Source organism: Malania oleifera, chromosome 5 (genome assembly GCF_029873635.1).
Source record: "Malania oleifera isolate guangnan ecotype guangnan chromosome 5, ASM2987363v1, whole genome shotgun sequence".
Classification (NCBI taxonomy): domain Eukaryota; kingdom Viridiplantae; phylum Streptophyta; class Magnoliopsida; order Santalales; family Ximeniaceae; genus Malania; species Malania oleifera.
In genome coordinates, this window is record NC_080421.1 from 1220450 (window position 1) to 1245026 (window position 24577).

General features: G+C 36.3%; 1 protein-coding gene across 1 annotated transcript in view; it reads left to right on the forward strand.

Annotated features, from left to right (window-relative positions):
- LOC131156550 (uncharacterized) overlaps positions 1 to 24577 on the forward strand; it is a 70292-nt gene that overhangs the window by 16950 nt on the left and 28765 nt on the right. Inside the window, exons 8-18 of the mRNA XM_058110325.1 lie at positions 88 to 264; positions 961 to 1037; positions 1106 to 1223; positions 1434 to 1517; positions 14683 to 14778; positions 14942 to 15043; positions 15635 to 15703; positions 18507 to 18602; positions 18671 to 18778; positions 22834 to 22947; positions 23119 to 23202. Of these exons, the coding sequence (XP_057966308.1) occupies positions 88 to 264; positions 961 to 1037; positions 1106 to 1223; positions 1434 to 1517; positions 14683 to 14778; positions 14942 to 15043; positions 15635 to 15703; positions 18507 to 18602; positions 18671 to 18778; positions 22834 to 22947; positions 23119 to 23202 (1125 nt within the window). The remainder of the gene's footprint in view (positions 1 to 87; positions 265 to 960; positions 1038 to 1105; positions 1224 to 1433; positions 1518 to 14682; positions 14779 to 14941; positions 15044 to 15634; positions 15704 to 18506; positions 18603 to 18670; positions 18779 to 22833; positions 22948 to 23118; positions 23203 to 24577) is intronic.

Consider the following 24577-nt stretch of genomic DNA (forward strand, 5'->3'; position numbering starts at 1 on the left):
GATATAACCCATTATTTATTGGCAACTCGGGTAATTTTTATTTTTGATGCCTTTCATTAACTTGGTGCTGTTGGTTGATGTGTGCAGGCCAAATGCATAGAATTTGCATTGGCTATTTTGTACATTATTTTGGTCTGTGCATTCTTTGGATGGGGTCTGTTTCATCGGACAAGAGAAAGGAGGAGACCTGCATCAACCATGAAACCTTTGTTGAATATCATGGATGACCATGAGATCAATTCCAATGATAGTGTCACCATGAAGGTAAAATTTAACTTTGTGATTGTGTTCGGATCTTTTGTATTTCTGCTACATTTTTGGGCGTGGTCTTGAAGCCAATTAGTGTTTTGCCGTCAGACTTGTTTCTATCTCATGCCTCTTGTTCTTGTCAATCATTTTATAGTAATCTGTTGGCCATTGTCAATTGATTGGGTGATCTTTCCTGAGAAATGTGATTAACTTCCCAATTTATCTCCACTCTCATCCTCCATTACCAAATTATTATTATTTTGACGTTTTACTTAGAAGATGATCAAATCTTAGAACCGTAGTGACATTTGGAAGTTATACATGGGCATTTAATTTCGCGTTATTCCTCTTATACTAGCTCGTCATTGTATTCTTTTTGCCTTAGGCTATGTAAGTCTATTTTGTTGCCTTTATTCTGAGCTTGGTTCATGGTTCTTTCACTCTTGGATCTTGTGATACTTGTTACTGATTATCTTCTTAACTTTGCATTGTAAAATCTTATGCTTTTAGCTATATGCTAGCTAAGAATTCTACATTTATTGTATAGTAGTGTACAACACTACTTATTTAGGCTCAGTGATGGTTTTTCCAATAGACTGTGTGGATGTTTCTTGGCCATTCCACTTCCTGTTTGGCTGTTCCCTCCATTCCTTGCAACTATAGTTTTTCTTTTTCTCATTTTTTTTTAATGTTGTATGCTTTTCTCTCCAGGACCATGAGATGATTCCTCCAGTGATGAATGGGGTTCAACTTTCTATTGTTCAAGGATACATGTCAAGATTTTACAGGTCAATAATTAAATAATTACTTTGTAAGTTCATGATTACATGCTAAACAATTTTGATACCGTGATCAGGAGATATGGAACATGGGTTGCTAGGCATCCCACCCTTGTGCTTTTATCATCATTGGCGGTTGTCCTTATACTTTGCTTAGGTCTAATCCGTTTTAAAGTGGAGACCCAGCCTGCGAAGGTATTGCGCTGGCTTTTCTAATGCTTGCAATGTCCTTGACTTACTGATGACCTTGTTCAAATTAATTATGTGGGTGCTAATCCCAGTTGTATTTGCTCATCTATAACTTCATGAATTAGCTTCTTTGTGTTGGTTTCTAATTATTAGCAGAAAAAAGTGTTGCCATTTTAAACAAATATTTTCTGGGTTTTAACTTGTATACTGTTGCAGCTGTGGGTAGGTCCTGGAAGTAAGGCAGCAGAAGAGAAACATTTTTTTGACAGCCAACTTGTCCCTTTTTACAGAATTGAGCAGGTGCAGTATCATTCCCATTGTTAATTTCTGTTGTTGTGTGGTTCCTTCTAATTTCCATTAATGCTGTAACACACCCCACCTCAAATGAAGGTCTTCTTCTTGGATGAAACCCCCCAAAAAAAAGATGCAGTCGAACAACAATTCCTTAGATTGCATGACGTCATTGTTCTTATTGTTATAGCTTGAAAAGTAAAAAAAGGTGCATCTATTTTGGAAACTATTCCTAAACCAGACCAAGGGAATCTGTCTTATCAATGGTTGGCTACCATGCTATGTTAGTGTTGCTGTTGTCATGCCTCGACAGGGATGGTGACCCTAAAGGACTTTGTGTGGGTGTTTAGTTGTATTTAGGTTCTACAGAGTCACCGCTAACCTTTTATTTACCCTAGGTATGTTAGTCACCTAACCAATACCAATTAATTGGTTTTTGAGCTAGCCTAGGGCCAATGAACAAATAATCATGGTTTACGATGCGTGAGGCAAGTTCGGGAGCATGATTATGCGAGGGGAAGGTGCTAGCGCTCTTGTTCCATGAACGGTACCGTGATAACTTCAGTATGTCAAACAACCAAACATAACCTTTGATTCTTCATTTTGCTTTTAGATTACCTCCCTTTAAATATTGTTCCACCCTACGACCATCTAGTATCTCGGTCAAGTACAAAGGCCTCCCTTACCTCGAGAATCTCAAAAGGACACTATCACCCCTCTTTCAGGTTCCGTTGTTGGATTGATTAAATTAGAGTTCTTTAATTTCAGATTAGATACAAGCATACGAGAACAAGTTTAAATAGGAAATAAGATATACAAAGCAAGTAAAATCTCTCACATAAATCAAGAATGATAACTTACCTTAAAACATTCAAAAGGAATCTCAACAGCAACATGGTTAAAATGGTAACTTAAATATTACTCTAAGCTAAACAAGGCAAGTCACAGACATTTTCAAAATAAATGAGACTATCTAAAGAATTTAAAATGCAACTTTCTTGAGTTAGAGGATCCTAATTTTCTAAACTAAGAAACAAGAGCAAGGTTAAAGCTTTATGTACAAAAGAATCAACTTGATTGTTTTCACTTTTTTTTTTTTGGTGATTTTGCAAAAAATAAGAAACTCTAATCTAAGAAAAGAAAGCCCTAGAGACTGCAAATACCCTAGAAAGTACCCTTGAAATTTTAGGAATTTTCCTACAATCTGCTTGAATTTTTCTACATTTTTAAATTATTAAAAAGCAATTAAGATGGGAAAATGATGATAGCAGCAGAAGCAGCAGCAGCAGCAGCAGCAGTAGTAATAATAACAATACAATAATAATCTTTTCTTTGTACATATAATGATTATCTAATATAAATGATGGAATAAAGACTGAAATAACTTTATGATTTTTTATATTTTTGAATTTTTTGAATTTTTTAAACGATACAAATGATGATAATAACAATAGTCTATATTTAGATTCAGAAAGTGATGATATTGGTGATTTTGATTGTGGTGGGGGGTTGTTGTTGGATGAGATTTGAAAACAATACGGGTACATTTTTTATTCCTTTGATGATAATGATGCATTGGAGAGATAAAGTGGATTTAAATCTGAGTGATATTGGAGGAAATGAAGTTTGTTTGGATGGTGGCAAAATCGAAAGTTGAAGGGTCAAAGGGAATTAGTAAAATTTAAGAGTTCGTTAAATTACGACGGAAAGGGTTTCAAACGGGGGTTCTGTTATTTGTTTCTTGCTTCGCCAAGTAACTAGATTACCTCCCATGAATGCACAATATCCTGTAGTAGATCTTAAATCATCAACAGTTCCAACCTTATCTGCATCACAACCACAATCTCACAGTTTTTATTAAATTTATGTATCAAACCTTTGCTGGGAGTGCCTTTGAGATACCACGAAATCCTTCAAACTGCCCAATGTGGTTATTTGGGATTTTTCTTAAATTGACTCACCACCCACACTGCAAAAGATATGTCAAAACTAGTGATAGTCAAGTAGATCAACTTGCCAACAAATTGCCCATATTGACCTTTGTGTTGAATGTCCGATCCAACATCCTTATACAACTTCACGTTGGGATTTGTAGGAGTATCAGTTGGTTTAGCTCCCACCAAACCAGCCTCACTTAGCTAGTCCAACGTATATTTTCCCTAAGATAGATTCAGCCCTTTCCTACAAACAACGAAAACAAAACCAAGCCTTAAGTCCCAGTAGGTGGGGTCGGCTATATGTTACCTTTTTCGCCAATTTATGCGATTATGAACCATTTTTTTTGACATATTCAGGTCTATAAAATTCTTACTCATTATCTCATGCCAAATTATTTTAGGTCTATCCTTACTCCTTCTACTACCCCCCATAGTAACTAACTCACTCTTCCTCAATGGCGCGCTATGTGGACTATGTTGCAAGTGCCCAAACTATCTGAGTCGTCCCTCCTTTATCTTATATTCTATAGGAGTTACACCTAACTTACCGCGAATGTGTTCATTTCTTAATTTATCTTTCAGTGTTATAACACTCATCCATTTAAGCATTCTCATCTCAACAAATTTTACTTTTTGGATATTTTGTTTCTTCATCACCCAACATTCCGATTCATATAGCATAACTAGTCTTATAGTCGTCCAATAAAACTTTCTTTTTAATTTTTAGGGTATTCTACGATCACAAAGCACACTTGAAGCACTTTTCTATTTTACCCAACTTGCTTTAACTCTATGCATTACATCATCTTCAATTTCTCCTTTAGCTTGCATAATAGATCCAAGGTATCGAAAAAAGTGCTATTTATTTTTTTATAATCAAGTTTAACTTTGTCTCCAATATACCTCCTACCATTACTGAAATGACATTTCATATATTCTGTCTTATTTTTACTTATCCTAAAGCCTCTAGATTTCAAAGCTTCTCCCCATTATTTTAATTTAGCCTCTACTTCGCCCCTAGTTTCATTAATTAATACAATATCATTTGCAAATAACATACACCCTAGAACCTCATTTTGAATGCTCTTAGTTAGTTGGTTCATCACTAAAGTAAAAAGATAAGGACTCAAAGTAGATCCTTGATGTACACCTATGATGATTGGAAATTCTCTAGTTTTTCCATCTATAGTCCTTACACTAGTCATGACTCCATTGTACATATCCTCAATGACATTAGTATACCCACTACATACACCTTTTTTTTTTAAATTTCTAAAACCCACCAATACCATAGAACTTTTGTAGGTACCCTATCATATGCTTTCTCTAAGTCAATAAATACCATATACAATTATCTCTTCTTTTTCCTAAACTTTTCCATTAATCTTCTTGAAGATATATAGCTTCTGTGGTAGATCTCCTAGGCATAAAACCAAGTTGATTTTTTGAAACCTTTGTTTCTAGCCTTAATCTTTGTTCAACTACCCTTTCTTACAGTTTCATCGCATTGCTTATAAGTTTAATTCCACGATAGTTATTATAATTTTGAATATCTGTATATGGGTATTAAAGTGCTTTTCTTCCATTCGTTTGACATTTTCTTAGGTTTTATAATTGTGTTAAATTAATTAGTTAACCATATAATTCCTTTATCACCTAAGAATTTCCAAACTTCAATTGGGATGTTATCTAGTTCTATAGCTTTTCCATTTTTCATCTTTTTTAGTGCAAACTTAACTTCATTGACTGTAATTTTGCAAATAGATCTCATATTTTTAGTTTTTTTTTCATTTGGTAATTCTAAGTTTAAGCCTTTTGTTTGATTTTCATCAAACAACTTACTAAAGTAATTTCGCTATCTATCTTTTATGTCTTCGTCCTTAATCAAGACAATATCATCTTCACTTTTTATACATTTTACATTTCCTAAATCCTTACTCTTCCTTTCTCTAGCTTTTGCAAGTTTAAATATCTCTCTTTCCCTTTTGTTTTGTATCTAATCTATCATAAAAACTATTAAATGATCCGTGTTTAGCTTTTCTAATGGCCTTTTTTGCAACTTTTCTCGCCTCTTATACTTTTCAAAGTTATCCATGTTTCTACATTTTTTCCACGTTTTATGCCAAATTCTTTTTGTTTTTACGACATTTTGGACATCTTTATCCTGCCACCAACTTTCTTTGTTATTTGAGATTCTTTCCCTTGATTCACATAAAATCTATTTTGCTATTTTTTTAATAGAGCTAGCTAATTTACTCCAAAGAGTATTTGTATCTATCCCATCCTCTATAGTCCAATCCCTATTTTGACAATTTTATCTTTAAATTTTATTATATTTTCTCCCTTTAGATTCCACCACCTAGTTCTCTTACATTGGTTTATTTTATCATTTTTTTTTTTTTTTTTTTAATACATATACCTAATACTAAGATTGTATGTTGTGTGGTTAGACTTTCACTTGGAATAACTTTACAAGCCATGCATGATAAACGATCTACCCTCCTAATTAAAAAAAAAATCTGTTTGACTTCTATTTTGTCCACTTTTAAAGGTTATTAAGTGTTCTTCTCTCTTCTTAAAGCAAGTATTCATTGTAATAAAATCCATATGACATAGCGAAATCTAAGATCATCTACCCAGGCTCATTTTTGTTTCCATATCCATATTCTCTATGCATCCTCTCATAACCTTTATTATCCCTTCCAACGTGTCCGTTCAAATCTCCTCCTATGAATATTTTCTCAGTCCTCGGTATGCCTTGTATAATACTATCCATATTTTCCCACGTCTCTTAAGATTTTCTGCTAAGCTTACTTGAGGAGCACAAGCACTAATGATATTGATTTTCTCGTCCTAATACCATCTTGATTTTTATAATTTTATCCCCTACTCTGTTTACATCAACAATGCTATCTGTTAAGTTTTTGTCTACAATAATTCGTACTCCATTCTTATGTTTTTCTTTTCCAGTGTACCAAAGTTTAAATCCTGATTTATCAATTTCTCTAGCTCTCTCTCTCACCCACTTAGTTTCTTGAAGGCAAATTATATTAATTTTTCTTCTAATCATTGTGTCCATAATTTCCATGTTTTTACCCGTAAGTGCTTCTATATTCCAAGTTGCTAATCTAATTCTCTTTTCCTAAATTACCTTCTTGTTGAAATGTGGAAAAGAAAACTGAATATTCTACCCACTTATGAAAAAGATTACATTCCCTTTAAATAGATGATAATTCTCATCTAATTGCTAGGGATATTTACAACCTACTGACAAATAGAATATCCTATTTAAAATGGAAAGCAGTAAAATAGGAAAGAGTATCTACATAATCGGGTAACATGCTACCCAAATCCCCTAGGATCGTGGAACCAGTTGATTTGTTAGCTGTAAATCTCCTAAAGATCAGCCTTTAATAAAGGCTGATAGATATCTAATAATTCTACACCCCCCCCTCAAGTTGGGCTGTAAATATTGATTAGGCCCAGCTTGGAACTCAGATCATCAAAATTCTTTCTTGGCAGAGCCTTGGTAAGGATATCGGCTGTTTGGTGACATGTAGGCACATACAACATCTTGATTATTCCTTCCACTATTTTTTATTTTATGTAATGTCGATCAATCTCCATGTTTTTTGTTCTATCATGATGCACTAGGTTCTTTGCAATGCTGATGGCAGACTGATTGTCACAGAACATCTTCATGGGTTCTTCACCCGAAATCTTTAATTCCTTTAGAAGCCTTCTTAGCCATATTCCTTCACAGATGCGTGCCATTGCCTTGAATTCAGATTCTGCAATGCTTCTTGACACAACTGATTACTTCTTACTTCGCCATATAACTAGGTTTCCCCACACATATGTGCAGTACCCAGAAGTTGACCTTTGATCATGTATTGATCCTGCTCAATCTGCATCACTGAATACTTCAATATCTCTTCTTTGATTTTTCTTAAAAAATAATCCTTTACCTGGTGTTAGCTTCAGATATCGTAGGATTCTATAAACTGCCTCCATATGTTCTTCATTGGGATTGTTCATAAATTGACTCACCATACTGACAGAGAAGCCAATATTAGGTCGAGTGCGAGACAAATATATAAATTTTCCAACTAGTCTTTGATATCTACTCTTATCCACTAGTGCACTGTCTTCCTTGGCTCCTAGTTTGGTTGTTGAATCCATAGGAGTATCTGCTGGCTTGCATCTGTGCATCCTAGTCTCTTTCAAAAGATCTAGTACATATTTCCTTTGAGAGACAAAGATTCCCTTCCTTGACCGTGCTGCCTCCATGCCTAGGAAGTATTTTAGATTCCCAAGGTCCTTGATTTAGAATTCTTTAGCTAGAAGATTTTTGAGACTACTCATTTCCTCCTCATAATCTCCCGTTAGAATTATGTCATTCACATATACAATTAGGATAGACATTTTTCCTTCAGGAGAGTATTTAACAAATAGTGTATGATTTGATTGACATTGAGAATGGCCATACCTCCTTACTACCTTTGCGAATCTCATCGAACCATGCTCTTTGGGATTGCTTGAGCCCATATAAAGATCTTCTGAGTTTGCGGACTTTGTTGTGTGTAGCTTGTGTCTCAAATCCGAAAGGGATTTCCATGTAGACTTCTTCAGCTAGGTCTCCCTTGAGGAAGGCATTCTTGACATGTAGTTGGTGAAGAGGCCAGTCTAAATTTGCTGCCAAAGATAAGAGGACCCGCATTGTATTTAACTTGGCTATAGGGGCAAATGTCTCTTCGTAGTTGATGTCATATTATTGAGTGAATCCCTTTGCTACCAGCTGAGCTTTGAATCGGTTAACACTTCCATATTCATTGTATTTCATAGTGAATATCCATTTGCAACCTACTGGACGTTTTCCAATTGGAAATTCTGTGATCTCCCATGTTCCATTCTTTTATAGTGCACTGATTTCTTCCCAGACAGCAGACTTCCATTTAGGTGTACCAAGAGCCTCTTTTATGTTATTAGGAACCTAGATTTTGTTGAGGTTGGCAACAAAAGATCTAAAATTCGATGACAACCCCTGATATGACACAAAAGTGTATATTGGGTGTATTGTGCATGATCTCACACCTTTTCTTACAACAATAGGACAATCACTATCATCATTAGTTAACTCATTATGGGAAGTCTCGGGATTAGAGTTACCTAGTATATTTTCACTTGAGCTAGGGCTTGGATCATACTTTTTGGATTTGCTCAAGGGATGCTTGTTGTTCTATCTCCTTTTGGTTCCTTCTCCTCCATGAATAGGTAATCAACTCATCATTTTTTGTTGGTTGAATAGTGTCCAGATGCTGATGTTTCACGGGAGATTCTAAGAAGGGATGTGAAGGAGAAATGAAGTAAGTAGTTGGAATAGATTTACAAATTTGTGATAGGTGAGAAGGGCTAGAATCAAAAGAAGGGTGAGATAACTCTTCAATATCCCAAAGCTGGAATTGCTGTGTAATCTCCCCCTGAATTTCAGATTTGGGGTAATGTGGTTGTTGCTCAAAAAAGGTGACATCTGAGATTGAAGAGGTGGAGTCGCGTCTCCTAGTGGCCATACCGTATTTGGTCATATGAGAAGATTAGGGTTCAAAGGTTGCTTTGATACCATGTTGAAATGTGGAAAAGAAAACTGAATATTCCGCCCACTTATGAAAAAGATTACATCCCCTTTAAATAGATGATAATTCTCATCTAATTACTAGGGATATTTGCAACCTACTGAAAATAGAATATCCTATATAAAATGGAAAGCAGTAAAATAGGAAAGGTTATCTACAGGATCGGGTAACATGCTACCCAAATTCCCTAGGATCGTGGAGCCAAAAATAGCTAACAAATCAACTGATTTGTTAGCTGTAAATCTCCTAAAGATCAGCCTTTAATAGAGGCTGACAGATATCTAATAATTCTACACTTCTTTACCTGCCCATGTCCAGAATGATGTAGGAACCCTCATATATTTGACACCGTACCTGCACGCCGACAGGACGTGTTATTTTAGGGCGATGACCTAGCCCACCCTTGCCCAATTTTGCTACACCTAGGTGGTACAAGTGCAATGCGCCGCTTGTAGGGGACGCCCCAGCAAATATTCATTAAGGCTTCATATCATAGTGATCTAACAAGTTTTACACTGGCTGTCAGCTACCTAACGCAACCCTCTTGTTGACTGGCATGACTTATGAAGTTGAATCAGTTTTATTTGTTGCTATTCTTTAGGAGCTGAATCAGATTGATTTGTCGCTATTCTTTAGGAGCTGAATCAGATTTATTTGTTGCTATTCTTTAGGAGCTGAATTTGTTTTATTTGCTGGGATTATAACCATTTCTTCATGCTGATTTTTAGGCAGATTTTTCTGCAATTCAGTTGTCAATATACTGTATAAATAGATAGCTTGTTGCTCAATAAAAATTAGCCTTCTGCAGTCTCTAAATCAGCTTCTCTCATTATCCGTAGTCTCTTTTTTAAAAAAAAATATCCAACAAATTGGTATCAGAGCCATAGTCTTGAGGGACCTGTGAGATTGAGAGAGCTCAAACACAACCCATTCAAAATGAATTCAGAAAATTCATTCACTGCAATTGCACCTCCAGTGTTTGATGGAACAAATTATCTGATGTGGGCTGTTAGAATGGAAGCCTATCTTGATGCTAATGATCTATGGGAAGCTGTTGAACAAGTATATGAAGTTCCAGCCCTGCCAAACAATCCAACTCTTTCCCAAATCAAAAATCAAAAGGAGATGAAGCAAAGAAAATCAAAAGCAAGAGCAACCTTGTTTGCAGCAGTCTCGTCCACCATTTTTACCAGAATAATGACACTGAAAACAGCCAAGGAAATTTGGGATTTTTTGAAGCAAGAATATGAAGGAAATGAAAGGGTCAAAGGGATGCAAGTGCTGAATTTAATCCGAGAATTTGAGATGCAAAAGATGAAAGAATTAGAAATAGTCAAGGAATATTCTGACAGACTTCTTGGCATTGTCAACAAGGTAAGACTCCTTGGTATTGATTTTTCTGATTCTAGAATTGTTCAAAAGGTCCCTAGTCACAATTCCTGAAAAGTTTGTGGCTACAATTTCTTCGTTGGAAAACTCAAAAGATCTATCAAGCATTACCTTGGTAGAATTGTTCAATAGAATGGTGTTGTGGAGAGGAAAAACCGGACAATTATGGAGATGATAAGGTGCTTGCTTCATGACAAAGGGCTACCAAAGAAATTTTGGGCCGAGGCTGTAAATACAACAATTTTTTTGCTAAAAAGATTGCCAACAAAAACTTTGTTGAAAAAGACTCCATTTGAAGCATGGTATGGCTATAAACCAAAGTTGCTTAATCTGAAGACATTTGGTTGTCTATGTTTCTCTTACATCCCTCAAGTTAAGAGAGACAAATTGGACAAAAGAGCAGAATCTGGGATTTTTTTAGGCTATAGCTCATTTTCAAAGGCCTACAGGATCTACATACCACAAAGCAACAAAGTAATTGTTAGCCGGGATGTACAATTCCTTGAGTTAGATAACTGGAGTTGGGAGAATGACAAGAAGCTTGAGGTTCAGGAGGAGAATGATGATATGGATGATAAACCTGTTAGAGGAACCAGATCACTCTCTGACATTTATCAGAGGTGTAATGTTGCTGTAATGGAGCCCGCAGGGTATGAAGAAGCTGCAACTGATTAGAAGTGGAGAGCAGCAATGAAGGAGGAGCTAAAGATGATTGAAAAGAACCAGACATTGGAGTTGGTAGACAGACCTAAACACAAGAAAGCTATAGGAGTCAAGTGGGTTTACATGATGAAGCTCAATCCTGATGGTTTTGTAAACAGGTACAAGGCAAGACTCGTTGTCAACGGATATGCCCAGATGTTTGGGGTAGATTTTTCTGAAAATTTTGCCCCAGTTGCCAGGTTGGATACCATAAGGATGTTGCTGGCTCTTGCTGCACAAGAAGGCTAGGTTATACACCAAATGGATGTTAAGTTAGCTTTTTTGAATGGATACTTGGAGGAAGAAATCTTTGTGGACAACCAAGCTGCAATTTCAATTGCTAATTATCCACTGTTCCTTGGAAAAAAGAAACACTTCAAAATAAAATTTAATCTTCTAAGAGAGGTACAAATGGAAGGAGAAGTGCAGCTGACCTATTGCAAAACAGAAAATCAAAGTGCTGATATCCTAACAAAGGCACTTACAAAGATTAGGTATGAATTCTTGGGGCAGAAGCTTGGTGTATGCAGCTCCAGAGTCAAGGAGGAGTGTTGACTGGCATGACTCATGAAGCTGAATCAGTTTTATTTGTTGCTATTCCTACAACATTAAATTTGTCAAACTAGGCTTGAGGAGATTGTTGAAGACCATAAATGGCCTTATACAACTTTTGCATACTTTACCATCCTCCCTCTGAGCAACATACTCAGGACTCAGGAGGTTGCTCCATGTATAACTCCTCTTTCAAATCTCGGTACAAGAAGTCATTCTTCATGTTCAACTGATGTAAGGGCTAATAAAAATTCACTGTCAATGAGATCAATGCAAGAATAAAATTAAATTAAGCAACCAGAGAGGTCTCAAAATAATCAATATCATATGTTTCGATGTACCCCTTGGCAACCAACCGAGCCTTAAGACATTCGGTAGAGTTGTCAGGAAGATATATGATGGTGTAGACATGACGACACATAACCAACTCTTTACTAGGAGGAAGATCCTCCAAGTTCCATGTCCCTTGAGTGGTCAAGGAAACCAATTCTACATCCATTGCATGCTTCCACCTAGGGTTAGCAAGTGCTTTAGCTGTGAAGAAGGGATAGAAACTAAGGAAATAGACAAGGGAAAAGAACCCATAAGACTAAAAAGGTGAAGAACTGAAACATAATGAGTGATAGGATAAGCAACTAAGGATTGCTGAGCACATGTTCGAGTGCCTTTCAGGTGAGTAATGGGCAGATCCAAGTCACATTGGGATTGATCTCCAGAACTGGAAATCGAAACAGTGATGGATAGAGAAGGTGCCTGTATGGTGGCAGTGATGTTTGTGCTTGCTTTCCACTGTTCGTAAACCTTTAATTGTTTATCCGGATCAGTAAAGAATGGATTTGGAAGAGGTGCAAAAGATTTCTTGAGGGGGATTAGTGTACGAGCAAGAGGATCAACACAAGAGGGAAGGGCGATAGATCTGTGACGGAATCAAAACAGATTTATCCAAGGAGGACCTGACATTGGAAAAATAGGGTGTCCTCTCAAAAAATGTGATATCAACACTAACATATTTCCTACTAGTGTGGGAAAAAAGAAGAGAGAAGAGAAGAAAAGAAAAAGAGAGGAAATAATTGAGCAGCAATTTCGTGGAGTCTACTTACAACTCCAGGTTTGCCCTCTTATATATTAATAAAAATAATAAAGTCTTAAGGACAAAAATACCTTCATTAATACAACCTAAATTTTAAAATAACACATTCTTTTCTACCTTTTTTTTTTTTTTTCTGATTTGACTTATGTTCATAATGCTACTCCTCGGCCCCTTCATCAAAGCTAAAGTTCCTTCTAAGGTTAAGGCATGTCTTTGGATTGTGATCTTTGTTAAAGCTTGACATACATTGTTGGTCCACAATCTAATAGTTTAAGCTTTTAGTTTAAGCGGTAATCTAACATGTTATTAGAATTGGTTACTAGGAGGTCCTGGGTTCTAGTCTTGTTGCCCTCGTTTATTATGTGGTGTTTAAAAAATTATTATATCCTCTGCAATGACCTCTCCATGTGCTGTTGTGCTGCACCTGCACGTGGGGAGGAGTGTTAAAGTTTGATATACGTTGTTGGCCCACAGCCTAATAGCTGAAGCTTTTAGGGAAAGTGGTAATTTAACAATCTTGAAAAAAAAAAAAAATACCATTGACTTGCATAAGAAACGTAGACCTAACAACTCTCTATCACCTAGTGTGTGTGTGTGTTGTTTGTTTCAGGAGTGGGGTGACTTTTTCACCCGTGTTTTTATTTTCTGATTTCTCTTGGATCCCTTGGAGTTAGTTCTTTGGTATTCTTGGAGAGAATTGGGTGTGCCCTTCTTCCCTGAGGTGTTTTTCTTTTTCATGTTAAGGGGTTTGGAAAGGGGAGCGATAGAAAGGCTTTGTGGCTGTGTTTAATTAAGGCCACCTTTTGGCATATTTGGTTTGAGAGATGCCAGAATTTTTTAAAACTTGGATATTCTCATCTTTTTTTTTTTGTTTTGGGAGCTAGATTGTTTGGTTTGTTTGCAGAGAGTTGGGTTTTTCCAGAACTAGTGGAAAGTTATTTTCTTACTTCATTATGGGGATACGAAAGCCGGAAGGAGTAAGGATGCCAGTAGATCGTTTTTTTGTTGTTCTGTGGGGAATTTGGTTGGAAAGGAATGCACATCCTTTTCATGGAAAGTGTTTATCCTCGTCATTGCTCTGGAGTATAATTTGGTTTTGGGATCTCTTTGGGCTTTTTCTGCTGGTTGCTTTAAGGGGATTTGTTTTTCTGACCTCCAACACAAATAGCTATTTTGGTGTTAGTTTTTTTTTTTTTTGGGAGGATTTCTTGTATCTGCTTTCTTTATTGTTGTCTCTAACTCTCTATTGTTGAAATTTCTTTGTTTTTTATAAATAAATAATACATGTAAGGCTTTTGTCAATTTCATGTTTATATTAGGTGGGAATGCCCAAAAAAAGAAACAGCACAGTTGGAATTTACTTTGGCATACCTCTAAAGCCTTGATGGCAATCTGAATGTTTGATCTAGGACTACAGTTGTAGCTAACAGTGGATTTTGTATGACATTTCTCTTGTTCTGCTGATTTCAACTTGATAAGAGAAGAATTCGTTTCCTTTAACCACTGATAATTATTTCTCACCAACTACTGTTTTTTTAGTTGGGTTTGAGGCTTGGCTTTAGTTGTTGTAACTGAAAAACAGTATCTAAGAAATTGTCACAGGCTTCATGACACTGATGTCTAGCAAGAATTGACTTTGTTATGGCTATTTTAAGGGTATAAAATCTAATTTTCCATGGGAGACAGAACTTTACAATTTCAATTTTCAAGATGCCTTTTTGTTTGAGTTAAGTTGGATACGTTTTCTTAATTTTCTGCATTGACATGCTATTGTTTCTGTTTACGCATATCCTGACCCCTGTTTATATGTTATTAAATGACTCATCCTATCCTATTGCTCTCTCTCCCTCTCTCTCTCTCTCTCTCTCCAGCTCATATTGGCAACCATGCCAGATCCAAAGCATGGGAAGTCCCCCAGTATTGTAACGGAGGAAAATATCCAGTTACTCTTTGAAATACAAAAGAAGGTATTCTGAGAGCTTGGAGCTACTTTCAAATGCCATCTTTGTACGCAAAGACAAGATGAAGTTTCCCACCTAAAATGGCTTGGCTTATGCTTTTGTTATTTTAAGCACCTTCTCATAACTTTTTGCATGGAATGAACTGTCCATTTTTTGCTCATTTTGACAGGTTGATGGTATTCGTGCTAATTTTTCTGGTTCAATGGTATCCTTAACTGACATTTGCTTGAAGCCTCTTGGCCAAGATTGCGCCACTCAAAGTATTTTGCAGGTTCATTTGCATTTCTTTGCATGTATATGTGATCTACAGGTGGCAATAAGTTTTTTGCAATTGTTCTCTCATGTTGTTGGAAAGATCATTTGTAGTTTGGCAATTGTACTAATTTTGGAACTCATATTCATCCTGATTTTTGTCTAAATATCTTTTAATATATTACTTTTTTACTGAATTATGTATGTGTAACACCCAATGCATGAGACACTATCAACAGTTTGGGAAGGGCATATCGGCAAGATATGCTCAATCTTATTTCCATGCTTCGAGCTTTTGTTTTTGTGATTCAAATCTGTGACCTTTGTGTTTGGAATTAATACCCTTCCTGTTGAATTATGTCATCAATATTTCTTCTTACTAATATTATGAATCAAATAACTGAAATCATATTTCATTATCTCTTGTAAACATGGCTGATATGGTGTGCTTCTTGTGTTTTCTTTTATCATTACCTTGATGCAAAACTTTAGCAATCTGGTAATGCTTTCCTTGCTATTTTATTTTATCTTATATGTAATGTGAGATATGATGCTTTCTTGTTGGAATAATAGTTTTGTTTTTTCCCCCCTTTTTTCCGCTTGGTGGCAGTACTATAAAATGGACCCTGAAAATTTTGATGATTATGGAGGAGTTGAACATGCTGAGTACTGTTTTCAGGTACATACATTAAGTATCTTCATGTTGTTTTTACTATTTAATCGGCTGTTTTTTTTTTGTTATAGTTTGATTCGTTGTGTGCTAAGTAGTTTTCAGTCCATTGGTGGGAAATATCGTTCTTTAGTGATGCATCTCAGACTGCTTATTTTCACATGGGTTGCATCTTTGGCTGCTTATGAAGCAACTTGCTGATTTAAGCAATTTTTTCCTCTATAATTTCATAAAATTACTAGTGAAGTTTTGATTACAAGTACATAAACAACAAAAGCAACAAGCATTGAGCTCCAAGTCCCACTAAGTGGAGTTGGTTACATGAATTCTTTTCTGCCATTGTGCATGACCTTGGTTAATACCTTTGACAAATGGAGGTCTATCAAATCCTTACCCTATATCCCAGTCCAAGTTATTTAAGGTCTTTCCCTCCCCTTGCTACTACCATTAACATTAACTGGCTCACTTCTTCCCAATAGTGCGCTATTTAGCCTACATTGCTTGTACCTAAAGCATCTATATCGCTCCTCTCTTTTCTTATCTTCTAAATATGTTATGCCTAACTTACCATGAATATGCTCATTCTTCGATTTATCTTTTAGAGTTATACCACTCATGTAGCTTAGCATTGTCATCTTTGCAATTTTTACCTTTGGATAAGTTGTTTCGTAATTGCTGTTTCTTAGTTGCCCAACATTTTGAGCCATATAGCATAGCTGGCCTTATAGACATCCTATAGAACCTTTAATTTTAAGGTATTCTGTGATCACTCAACACTTCTGAAACACTTCTTCATATTTTAGCCTGCTTTAACTTTTGCGTTACATCTTCTTTGATTTATCCTCAACTTGCAGCCTTGCACAATACGTCCAAGATATTCTACTAGTGCTATTAATTTCTTGATCATCAAGTTCAATCTTTTCTCCAATATTCTTTCTAACATGTCTAAAATTACATTTTATATATTTTGATTCATGTCTACTTACTTTACAGACTTTAGATTCTAAAGTTTCTATCCATATATATATATATTGATAGAAAAGCAAATTCATTTGATAAAGATAGCATTTACTGGAAGGTAGAGGACATCTCCTTAAAAAAGTTTGATAATCCTCAGGAAAACCAAAAAGAAAATTGCAAAAATAACGAATGACAAAAACTCAAGACGCCCTTAAAAGAGACTTCCAATTGCGCTGAACTTCTGAAACACACATTCCCTTGAAATTTCCATAGCCCATGCACCATAAAGAAGCCATAAACAGAATCTTTTTCCACACCAACCAATATGGTAACTTCTTCCCTGCCAATATATGCACATTAAGTTCCTTCCACAAGCCCCAAAACACTGCAAATATAGCACAATTCCGTAATGCAATTCCTTCGTTCTTCCTCCCAAACCCACAAAAGAAATTGCCAATAACTCCTCCACTGTTCCAGGGCAAACCCAACTTTCTTCAAAGTAATTAAATAAGTTGTTCCAGATCTTCCATGCATAATCTCAGTGCAGGAAAAGGTGTGAAACAGACTCTGAACAGTTAAAGCACAGCATGCAAATATCAGGAAGGAGAGCCTTTAAAAGTTTACTCATCTGCAACAAGTCATTAGTATTTATCCTATTAAGCACAACCAACCAAAGAAACGCTTTGATTTTTGGAGGAATTTTGACCTTCCATATAACCTTGTAAAGAGGAAAAGAGGAATTTGTCTGAACCAAGAATTCAAAGAAAGATTTACAAGAATAGATTCCACTCTACCTCTAATTTCAAGATTCATGAATCTATAGACAATATCCTCTGCAAACAACAGGATGTGGTTCAACCTTCAAATTTAACTTCCTTGCAGTTTCTTTAGAAACTACATTTGTACTACGAGAATTAAGAACCAAAGTACAAAGCTGCTTGTGACAAATAATCTGAGTCTGAAAAATGATGGTTTGTCTTCAATCTTCATTTTCTTCAACCTTGTGGGAAGAGATGATAATATGAAGTAAGAAACACCCTTTCATTGCCATCTTCATCTAAATCACTCAGGACTTCTATCTCAACCTTAATTACTTGGATGGCATCATCGTCATCTTCTTTTTTTCTACAATTTCCATGACTTGCTCAGGGCAGCAGCTTAATTTGCAAAACTCTGACATTTGAAGCACTTGATTGCTGGTTGGACCTTGGAAGTCATTTTGGAGTACTCTGGAGTCTTTATGTTACCCATTTCCCATTCTATATTAAGGAGGAGGAGGAAGATTAGGGTGCTTTCTAGGTGCTTTCTAATTTCTATGTTTGAACTAGTCCTGGATTTATCATAAAATATTAACCATTGGCTAACGAGATTGTTCTTCTAGGTAGATGAGATTTAGTAGGGGCTAGATGTGAGATCTTCGGTATGTAGGATATATATATATATATATATATATATATATATATATATATATATATATATTCACTAAGATTTAATCTATCTAACCACTTATTTTGAATCCGAGTACTCACACCAGGGTTTGTGCAGGTTGTACCCTAGTTTGTTGGGGTGTTTAGGGAAGGGAGGGGGGAAATTTGTGCATGTTTCCTGAATACAGTTGTTTAGCTTCTAGCTACGGCCTGTGAGTTTTGCATTCGTTTTTCTCTGGAGGATGGTTGTGAAGAGTCTTTACTTTATCTTTGCCTCCATACTATTGGAAATATGAAGACTGTTACTATATTCTGAGAGCTTGTGTAATTGATTTATTTTCCTAAGAGTTATAACACTCAATTTGTGGTTGTTCTGACCACTGGATGCACATTGACTTTTTTGCTCTTCATGTTCTCTCTTGAAGCATTATACTTCTGCAGACACGTGTTTGAGTGCTTTTAAGGCTCCACTAGATCCGAGTACTGCTTTAGGAGGATTTCCTGGGAATAATTATTCTGAGGTAACACCATTACCCCTTTCTTAGTTACTGGAGTGCGTGCTAATTTTTTTGCAGGATTCTGTTTTCAGGCTTCTGCATTTATTGTAACCTATCCTGTAAATAATGCAATTGATGAATCGGGCAGCGAAAATGGGAAGGCAGTGGCATGGGAGAAAGCTTTTGTTCAGTTAGTGAAGGTTTGAATATTGCAAACCTGTTTCTCTTCATTTTTGTTCTATGATTTTTGTGCTGCTTATATGTGGGTAATTTAGATGCATTGCTGGTGTGATTATTAGATGTTTTTTTCCTTGTCCACATCTTTTTCTGTTGAACTCCTGTCCGAATATCTTGGTGTGTTCCTTTCGTCAAAATTTTTTTCTACATAAATAACTATGTTGCTTTCTTATTGAATTGAAGATTCTTTGCTAGGTTATTGCTATTTGACCATGTAGTAATTGCAATAATGGTTAAAGAGGATTGTCATAAATGAGAAGTACATCTGCACTGTCGTATATCTAGGCATTGTCATATCCTGCCAAATCCAGGAAAAAGATACGTGACTCATATAAAAATTGTCTTAGAACTAGAAGTTGAATGAAAAAAATCTCTATTCTTGTTCTTTTTCTTAGAATATGATCACTGTATTCAGGTTCACTCTATATATTAATGTCTCTGGATTTTTTCTAATCAATAAAACAGAGTAATATCATTAGCAGAGTACCAGATGGTGCCGAGCCAAGTATGAAATTGCCGTTTAAAAATCAACAAGATCTAAGATAGAATGTACATCCGAATCATTAATGTCTCTGCATTTTTCTTGTGACACTGGGCAAGAAAATGCCCTATGTCGTGGGTCAGGTGGTGCGGGCATTGCCTTGCAAGAATAATGTTTGAGAGTAGAGGCTTTGGAGGTTGATGTTTTCTGGATTTAATATGTATTTTCCTTCACATTTTTAATATGCTAATCTTATAAGGGAGAAGCAATAATTTGGTGTTATCCTCTAGTGAATAATCTTATAAGGGAGAAGGAATAATTTGGTGTTATCCTCTAGTGAATAAGATGAGTTCAGTCAAATAACACCTATCTTATGCCAAGAAAAGAGCTTTTTTGTTAATGATTTTTGCTTACACTTTCTGGATTTATGGAGTTAATTCTTTGTCATCTGTATAGATGAGGCAGGATCTAATGTTCCTTTTCATACATGAAGTTAACCACATTTTCTCCTGCTCCCATATTTATTCCGCTGACTTCGAGCCTTGATCACTGTCGAGGCTCTTTAATGTAGCTAAATTATTTTCATAAGACTATCCCAATGCTAGAAATTATTGAGGATGAGGGTTTTTATTTATCTATTAGTTGGTGAGGTTTGGATGCTCATGGCATTATTGCTCTCACTCTCAAGTCTCACTCTTGCCCTTGCTCTTCCCTCTCTCTTCTCTTGAAGCTCCTTTCTCCTTTTTGTTTTGGTTAGCCCTGGTGATCTCTCACCACAAGAGATGATTGTGTTCACTGTACTTTCCAGATCGGAAAGAAACCTTCAATTTGCGACTAGAGAAAGTGGGAAAAGGTGGATTTTCGTTTCTGTCATAGAGAAACCCAGCATGCAACATTTGGGTAGGGTTTTTGTGCGGGCAGTGAGATGCATTGTATAAGGCTTCTCAGTGGCTGGGCAACTGGGGAGTTTCTTGTGGAAAATGAGAATGGGGATGGTTGAGTATTGGATAGTGATTGGGTCAACAAAACTGGATAATTTCCTGGAAATAGGGTTGGGATGGGTCCCAGGAGGGAATTTTGATTGTGGATGGAGGAAATTTTGCAGAAGAGCACTGCATCTGTTGCACAGTGAGGAGCTTGATCATGGAAGGAAGCCGTGCTGCCTGAAAATATTCTCGTTTTCTTTTAGTGTGGTGAAGCAATGAAGCATGTACGAGTGGTGAATGGTGAGAAGCTATGAGGGCTAGCTGAGGAAGACAATCGGCATGAGATTCAGACAGCTAAAGTTTTGAGTGGGCTAAGTCAGGGTTGAAGATGGGTTGGTCTGGGCCTGAATCCTTCACTACTGTTGGATTTGGGACCTTTAATGAGTAAGATGGCTAATTCTGGATTTGCTTCTGATCCAGAGATGGCCAAAGAGCTGGTGCAGCTGGTAAAATATCTAAATATTCCCAGTGTACAGGATTTCAAGGGACAGCTAGTAAAGAAGCTAATGGGGCTGAGGCCCTCTGGGGTTTTGAATAACCTGACTTGTACGGTGGAGAATCTTGTTGGGCGTCTAATTCTGGCCACTATGATGTAATTAAGAGGACAATTGGGCTCAATATGTTTAAGAAAATGCAGGTACAGTATTGCAATCAGGGATTCACTTTGGGACTATACTTTCTTGCAGTTCTATTGGTTCCAGCCTCCAGTTGGAGAAGAAGAAGCTGAGCCCATCTTTTGCACTGGCTTAAGAGTGAGGATGAGGTGTGTGTGCTGCAGAGCAGAAGGTAGTTCACAATTGCAAGGGTTCAGATGTGTGTCGGAGGTGGGCTGATGTCTGTGTTGTCAGTGGGGGATGGCCACTGTCATGACGGGATCAGTGAGGTTCCTTTAGTAAATGGTGTTGGGGTTTTTTTATTGAGGATCAAGAAGGGCGTGGGAAGGAATTTGAGGGGAAAGGTGATGATACGAGGGATAAAGTCAATAGTAAGGGATGTTCTTATGAAAATGATACTGGCAATAAGGTTTATGTTAGCAGACTGGGCAGGGAGGTGCTGGTATGGAAAAAAAATTTTGAGTCCAAGCGAGGTGATTCTGATGGGAGATCAAGAAAAACTTCAAGAAGATATGCTGAGGGCAGCTTGTTAATTGTGGACTCATTGAGTGGTAAAAAGGGGGATACAGATTAGAAGGATGGTGAAGGAGAGGAGAAGAAAAAATGGGGTGATGTGTTTGTGAGACTTAGACGCTAGTCAGTGTTATCATGATGGTGGTTTTCTTTTGGATGAGTTTTGGGAGCAATATGGCTATGTTTTTTATTCATCTGATCTACTTGAGGATTTATCATATGCTCATCCATCTCTGATGGGAAGTTTGGAGGGTCTTCCTATATTTGAGGATGATGGAATGAGTAAGTAGCAGCAGTGTAAGGATGGGATTCTGCCTTCTCCTGTGGAGGAGATTAATGGGAGGGACTTGAATCTCAGCAATTGCAGCACAAGATGGGGATGTTGTTGTCTGATCCTGGAGGTAATGAAGTTTGCTTCGATGGGGGTAAAAGAAGAAGAAGAGACGGCCGGAATTGGCTAACCTTCAGTGTTTGGTGCTCAGTGGATTACAATGGGAAAGCTTTAAAGAAGGGTTCTCATATCTAGTCCTTTCAATTAGTTTTCTTTTTCTGTTTTAGATTGTAATTCGTTTCCTATAGTAATATAATTTTTTAAAAATAAAAACGTTTTGTTCTACTGACTCATGTTAGCACCATCTTCCAACATGGTTTTAGTGATGTGCTTGGGGGAAGGATTATTTATTGCATGTGTTGCCCATGTCGGTTGGTTTAGAAAGGCATACAAGGTTTATTCCAAGGTTTTGTGATGCAATGCAATTTAAGTGACCAGGGTTGGGAGCTAGTCTAGTTATGTGTTTGAATGCAGACATTAGAAATAATTTCTATGATATTAATGTTGATTCATGGGGTGCCAAGAATAATACAGTTATGGGAACATAGATTGGGATCTGATCTAGTTCTGAATTTGAAACTCTGAGTGCCAACATTTCATATTATTGCTATGCAATTAACATTATTCATGAGATTTCAAGAAAATAATGTTTTGAAAGAAAATGCTAGGGCCTCTTCAGTTTTGGAAAACAGGCCTTATTTTCTGTTTCCAGTCTTCTAAATTAGAGAACTAAAAGTTGGAAAACAATAAAACGATGTCTTCCATGTTTTCTATACAAATGTTGGAAAACTGGAAAACAAATTGGCAGTATGGTAATTATTTTGAATATTGTAGACAGAAAATAAAACTTTTTCCTCAACTGAACGGGCCATTAGGTTCTTTGTGAGTTTTATAATTTATCTGTCTTCTTACTGACAAATTTTCCATGCTTTTCAAATATTTGAGGTACTTGTTTGTTACAGATTTTACTCTCCCTGTAAAAAAAAAAAAACCATAACAAAACAAAGGAAGTGAAATTGAATTGTGATTTAATCATTTATTGTTGTCTTCAGTGGCTGCCTGTGTATTAGAATCTGAACCTGCAAATTGACAGGATGAGCTTCTGCCAATGGTGCGGTCTAGCAATCTCACTCTTTCATTTTCATCTGAAAGTTCAATTGAGGAAGAACTGAAAAGAGAAAGTACCGCTGATGTTTTAACAATATTAGTAAGTAATTTGACAACTGATGTGTGCATATTAGTTAAGTAGTAGGATGTTCTTGTATATGTTCCATATTTTTGAATATATCAATTAATCTTGATTTTAAGCTTCTGAGCATTTCTCTAACAACTGAATTGTTCCAATGTTGCCATTTTTATTTTGATCCTGTCACATCAGATAAGCTATCTTGTAATGTTTGCATACATATCAATAACGTTGGGAGATGTGCGGCATTTGTCTACTTTCTACCTGTCTTCTAAGGTATGGACCTTTAACATTGCCCAGTTTTCTATTTCTGTTGAAATTTATCTGTATTTTATTATTTAGATTACAAACTAGGGAGCTATATTGCACCATCATAACCATTGTTATTTACCATGCTCACTTTTTGTATTTGATGTAAAATTGTGCTGATTGATTTTTTGCTTCTCGGTGAACATATTCTGTTTGGAAAGTTTTAAACATATGAAGACATATGCTCATGCTATGGTTGGACTTTTGCCATATGAATTGGAATCTATGAATTTGTTCTAAACTTTTGATTGGTGGTTTTACTCATCAGGAGTATGCACTTGTTGGAAACAAATTTTACGTGTGAAATGATTCAAAGGGTCCTTTCATTCTTTTTTGTCTTCTTTTTCCTTCATGGATGAGTTTATTTGGAGTAGGGATTTAAGTAAGGAATCTGCAGTCCTCAAATTGTGAAAAGCTAGACTTGTGTTGATCTCATCCCTACTTTTCTTTGTAAAAATATTTGTGATATCTGTTGGCCTATGTAGCAAGTGACATCAACAATTTTCTGGGGATTACGAGAACATACAAGACTTTATCCTTTGTGTGTGTGTAATGTGCTATGATAGGGATGAGTCTCATGCTGACTTTTCCTACATTGCTCTGTGGCTTGGAGTTTATAGAACAATCTTTTTGGTTTATTTGGTTAATGTTGGGTGTGCTTGAGGCCTGTGCTCCTTAGAGTTTTCACGTTTCCATAGATGCCTCAGTTCAGGAGGCGTAAAAATGCAAGAAGGTTGCGATTGTGAGGTTTTTTTGGGCAATATAATAGGTCATTTGGTCAGGGTGGAATGCTTGTATTTTTCATGGCCACTCTTTGCCTATGCATCTGAGTTGGGACAGAATTGTTTTTTGTGCTTCCTTGTGGGTCTCTTCTTGTGGCTGTGTAGCAGAATTTTCTTCTATGATCTTTGGATGGTATTGTTGGCTGGTTTTTCTGTTGTAATTAGTTTTTTTTTTCTCATTCTTTATTTTTTCTCCTGTTTTTTTTAGGAGGGTATTTTACCATCCTTCTTGCTGATTCCTATTTTTCTTAATGAAGTTTCTTTTAAGGTTCTGGTAATAAGATATGTTGTTATTTTATTTATTTTCTGTCTTGTCATGGCCAAGATACTTACAGAATAGTGCTATTTCCTTATCGTGGTATTCGGATATTATCAGTGTGAGTGCTTTTCCTGTGCCGTTTCAACCATGAGCTATGGGCAATGAATAGAAACTTTCAATGGTGTTGGTTGGTATATTTCAACATTGCAAACATGCATTTGATGTCTGTGTTGATATTTGTTTTTATCAAAGAATGAAACACTAAATTGATTTCAACATAATTAACCATTTGGAATCGAGA